The 5,288-nt window shown below is 34.8% G+C and overlaps 1 protein-coding gene across 1 annotated transcript; it reads right to left on the reverse strand.

The window, feature by feature from the left end:
- Window positions 1-1,047: 1,047 nt before the first annotated feature.
- LOC110898428 (exosome complex component RRP45A) lies at window positions 1,048-3,866 on the reverse strand. The gene is made up of 10 exons (XM_022145213.2): window positions 3,714-3,866; window positions 3,333-3,477; window positions 3,017-3,226; window positions 2,827-2,922; window positions 2,614-2,728; window positions 2,432-2,512; window positions 2,166-2,354; window positions 1,869-2,077; window positions 1,689-1,747; window positions 1,048-1,597 (listed from the first exon to the last, which is right to left on the reverse strand). Exons 2-10 carry the CDS (start codon window positions 3,467-3,469, stop codon window positions 1,407-1,409), a joined length of 1,287 nt encoding a protein of 428 aa, XP_022000905.1. The 5' UTR covers window positions 3,470-3,477; window positions 3,714-3,866; the 3' UTR covers window positions 1,048-1,406.
- Window positions 3,867-5,288: the final 1,422 nt, after the last annotated feature.

The following is a 5,288-nucleotide window of genomic DNA, read 5'->3' on the forward strand; positions in this document are numbered from 1 at the left end:
ATGACTTCACACATTAACAACTTCTATCTCTTAACACATGTACATACAAAATTATAAACTTAACCCAATGCTTCCCAATCACTATTATTATAAGTACGTACTTTCATGTTCTAAATAAGTTTTGACATCTTATTATGATTACAAAAATGATTAGAACATTTTTATCTGTTTATGAAATTAGTTCATTGTTTATAAACAGTTTGAATAAAATGTTTATAAATTTTTGATGTGATGTTTACTCGTATAGTTGTTTATTTTCTAGATTATTAAGGTTTTTAAGTTGTTTTTATGTTTTTTAGAGCAAGTAACTTTGCCAGATATAGCAAAAATGTCTTGGATACTCGAACACTTAAATACGCTTGTACGAGTAAAAGATTTCTTAGGTTTGTCACTACATCTAACTTTACTAGTTTGTACAAAACTAAGTGGCTGCTTGTTTAGCTCTTAATGGGCTCTTAATGGTTCAGAATGTTTGTTTCGCAAGCAGATGTCTGAATGGTTCAGACATTTGCCTCAAAAAGATTAAACATTATTATACAAGAGTGTTTCAATTTAATCATTCAAAAGTTTCCAATTAGCCCCTAATATTTGTATAAACATACAAAAAAGATACCTCTTTTGAGTCTTTCCCCTAAATTACTCGTTTATGAAGGCACACTATAGCATATTTAATACTCTCAACTCCACTGGTTTGTACAAAACTAATATTTTTATAGATATCTTATTCCACGAAGATATTTTCCGTTTTTTTTTATAAATGTTACAAAACAATGTGCTATCCTATTATAAATTTTACAGAACAATGTGTTATTCCTTTAAAGTTGTGTAAATTTCACAAAACTAACATTTTTTAGATATGTTAAACTCAGTACCAATATAATTTTGTAAAAATCTTATTCCGCAAAGATATGTTCCGTTTTTTTTTATAAATTTTACAAAACAATGTGCTATTCCTATTATAAATTTTACAGAACAATGTGCTATTCCTTTAAGGTTGTGTAAATTTCACAAAACTAACGGCTACTTTGGAAAATAAAATCAAACAAAAAACTACAACGGATAGAAAAAATTAACATAAAATGAGAACTACTACAATTAACAAAACCACAAAATAACAATTTATAACTTTTTTAAAACAATATAATCAAAACTGAAATAAGGACCTACTCCAGAAAATTGCATTCAATTCAGAATATAGAGACGAGACGGATCACTTAACTTCTACGCTCGTGTCTATATACACATCTTTCGTTCAGTTTCTCAAAGAGTTTCCGTCGCTGAGGCCCATATCCTCTCAAGTCAAATAACGCCTGTGTGAAAATCAAAGCACAAGAACAAATTCGGCTTCAATGATCGAATATATTGTACAGTTTGAACAAAAATGGCCTGGCCTGGCCCGTGCTGATCTAACTTGCATTCGACTTGTTTCTTCTCTTGTGCTTGGGCTTCACTGCGTCTTTTAGCGACTTTGATTGCTTTCTCTCTAATCCAACTTCGTGTGTCAAAGCAATCGAGTTGGTCTCAGATGATTTTGGGTTAGATTTGGTCTCGGGATTCACTTGACTTGATTCTTCTTTCTGCTTGTCTACAGGTGCAACTGTAAATTCACCCATAAGAAAGAAATTAAGGATATACGTTAGTGACGAATAGTTTGTCGCAGTTCAATAAAAAAAATTTAGGTTAAATACCACGAGAAGCTAGAGAAGTTCTCAATGCATCGCCATCAACACCCTTTGAGTACGGGTCCCTGAAAAAAAAGTGACTAGTATACATCAAATACTTATAAGAAACCGTTCAGGGGTGGCCCACTTGACCCAGCTCGTTAATTTACGAGCTGATTTCGGGTGAGCTTCGAGCTTGAGCCATACCAACTAGCAGGACCACCACTAAAACCCTTCAACGTGCTGTTTCTCTTGTTTGTTTTATCGTGTTCGTTGAATTGGCTTGCAATACCAGATTGATCTGAACCCACCGTTAATCTTTCCATGTGACGCTTTGCCACGTCACTGGAACCCTGTTGATCGGGATTGTGACGTTTGATTTTCCGTAATGATCGTTGTGTATTATAAGATTCAACCTGAAAATACATATTTGCAAATAGATCAATACACTATATTACGATTGCAAAAAATATTCAAATCTATATTGAATTTAAAGAGACTCACGGCATCTTTTATTTTGCTTGTTATATCACCAGCCTTCACGGAAGCGATGCGCAAACACTGCATAATAACAGTCTGCGAGACCGCATCACCGCCAGCTTTCTGAATAGCACAAACGTCACCATTTGTGTTGAGTGTAGCAGTCATTGATCCACCCATCACAGCCTCTTCATAGTGAGTCGGGTCAATCACCTACACCATCAATTAAATTACGAAAACCCAACCGTACATGAGATATAGAATATAGTTTTAAGATTCATTTTGCATACCACGGTGTTTTCTTTACCGATAAATCCAAATGTTACTGCTACTGGAAAATGGTGAAGTATTAATGAAAGTGGCTCCCTCTCCTGTTCAATGCACACATGACAGTTTGATTATTGAAAATAGTGTTTTCTATAACGTCAACAAACACTATTATTATGTTAGTGAAAACGCAGAAAAAACTCACATCGGGTGGATGTACTATCAACTCTTGACCGTCTTCTCCTCCTAACGTACATTCAGGCCTCCTAAATGTTGACAATGCAGCCAAAGCAGCAATATTCGCAGCATCAACTAAATTTCTGTTTTCACATACACGATCTTTAACTGAATACAAATATAAATTGCAACGAAAATAATTTACATCCTTTTGGATTTGTATCGAGTTTTTCAAACTTACCCTCCATTGTCTATAATGTGAAGGTCAATCCGAATAGACCATACTAACTTCCCGGCAATAACACAAAGCGATTCCGTGTCTACTGCCCTGCTTTCCCTGCAAGATTAACTTCATCAAATACATGTGCGAGTCATGATTATGTTAAAATATTAAAATAAAAGAAAAGGTAACTGAACAAATAAACCGATACCTTAAACCACGATCTACAATCCGACCCAGTTCAATAGCGGTCTCACCAGGACGACCTGGTTCAAACGAAGGATCAGCCATCGGTGAAAACTCGGTATAGATTGCAAAAGACCCTTCGTTTGGCCTGTCTCTATACGGTTGACTAAGTTGACCAGTGACAAAACCGATAACTTGTGTCTGACCAAGCTGCACCTCTGCTGAACCATCTTCACTACATTAACAAACACATGTCAACAAGCTATTCGTATTTCATTTCCTAACATTTTTACATAAAAAATTATACAAAAATATAAAATTTAGGTGTATGTGTATCTTACCTGCCAAACCTAATAGTTAGGTTTCTATAGTCAAAAGGTCTTCTACCATCAACCCTAATGTCTGAAAGTAATGCACTTTCAATGAATTTCTTTTCATTTACTGTCATTATTAGTGAATTAGCTAGCCTGTGTTCCATTTTCTCTCCTGCATTTCATTAACAGAAATTAGGGCACCAATCACAGTGATGTTCTACAGTTATAGGTTCAGTTTCACTGAAATTGAAACTTGCTACCTAATAATCGTCGGTAACAAGACAATTCTATCGATTAAATTACATAAAAATGATAAAATTTTGGTTCTATAACTACACAATTTGATTGCGGTAGTGATAAAGATGAAAGGTAAAATAAAACAAATGAAGAACAAAAATATGGACTTGCCTGTAAACGGAGGAAGCGGTAGTATTCACGGTGGTGGCGACGACGGCGGCGGTAGCAGTGACGGTGAATACGGTGGTTGGAGAAGAGAGGGTTTGCAGAGGGTTTTTGGGAAAAGCACAACTAACGGAATAAACAAACGAGAACTTTGTTATGTTCGTAGGAATTCATGTTCGTTTATTTAATAAACGAACGAACGTAAACGAACTTTCAGTTTAACAGTTCATGAATTGGTCATTAAACATTTGATTTGTTTACAACCTTAAACACGGCTAATATATTAATTCATGCCAAATACTTTAATTTATAAGTCCAACTAGGGCTGCAAACAAACTGAACGTTCAATAAACTGTTCGGCGAGAAGTTTATTTATATTTGTTCGTTTAATAAATGAACGAACATTAACAAGAAATTTGTTTGATTAGTTAAATGAACAAACATGAACATATGCCTCGTTCGTTCAGTTGCGTTCGTGAACGTTCGGTAACAGGGGCGGACCCAAGCCCACTTTAAGCTGGGCGGGCGCACCCCCGGGGAAAAAAAGTTTAGTGCTAATTTCCGTCGAAAATCCCGTCCGCACCCCTTGGAATTTTTTGTCCGCACCCCTTGGAATTTTTCTACCGCACCCTTGAAATTTTTCGTCCGCACCCCTTAGGTAAAAAGTGTTATCAATTTATATTTTATATTTTTTTAGTAAACTTCTATTTAAAAAAAATACTACCTAAATTATATAACTTTTAATACCTAACTAACTAAACCCAAATACCCATACCTTTACCCACTTATAATTCCTAACTAGTTAGCCCACTAAGTTTTAGCCCATTAATCAAACCCAACAATATTTCAAACTATAATAAAATAATTAAAGCCCAAAACCTTTAGAAATTCTCTCGCGCTCTCTCTCTCTCTCTCTCTTGCGTCCCTGCACTGCCAACGAACAACATCACCCAACGACAACAGTCCAGCAGCCGGCGACCAGCGTAATCAGCCACCATACCACCGTCGTTTGACACCAAATCTAACCGGAATCCGAACACGGGTAAGTTTCTTTGTTATTTTGATGACTTTGGTTGATATTATAGGAGAGAAAAAAGGGTAATAAAGTTGTTAAATAGGTTTGAAATTTTGTGTGTTTTGAGTTGTTTATAGTTGTTTGGATGATTTTTAGGGTGATTATGCTGTTTATATATTTTTAGATTATGTTGTTTATATATTTTTAGGGTGATTACAACTTACGTTATGATTTCTAGGGCTTGAATAATTGAAAATTAAAATTAAATTTGAAACATTATGTTATGGAGCGATAAACTTATGTTATATAGAGAAAGAATTGCTTAAGAATTTTAATTTTAGATGATGTTTTGGATAGATTTCAAAAAATGAAACTTGTAGGGCGTCGAGGTTTTAATTATGTTTGTAACAAGGTTTGACATATTTTTGATGATTATATAAATTTAGTTTGATGTTCGTTTGTTTTACATGACCCGACCCGACCCGATACGAACCGGTTTTTTTACTTATATACCTAGGGGCCTAAAATTTTTAAAAATATTCTGCACCCTCATGAAAAAATTCTTG

Source organism: Helianthus annuus, chromosome 13 (genome assembly GCF_002127325.2).
Source record: "Helianthus annuus cultivar XRQ/B chromosome 13, HanXRQr2.0-SUNRISE, whole genome shotgun sequence".
Taxonomy (NCBI): domain Eukaryota; kingdom Viridiplantae; phylum Streptophyta; class Magnoliopsida; order Asterales; family Asteraceae; genus Helianthus; species Helianthus annuus.

Excerpts from the sequence above, each read along its gene's own strand:
- LOC110898428 (XM_022145213.2), bottom strand. The coding sequence starts at position 3,469 with ATGGAACACAGGCTAGCTAATTCACTAATAATGACAGTAAATGAAAAG. Across the intron at positions 3,227-3,332 it reads CTAACTATTAGGTTTGGCAG|TGAAGATGGTTCAGCAGAGG; the intron begins GTAAGATACACA and ends TTGTTAATGTAG. Across the intron at positions 2,078-2,165 it reads CAAGCAAAATAAAAGATGCC|GTTGAATCTTATAATACACA; the intron begins GTGAGTCTCTTT and ends ATGTATTTTCAG.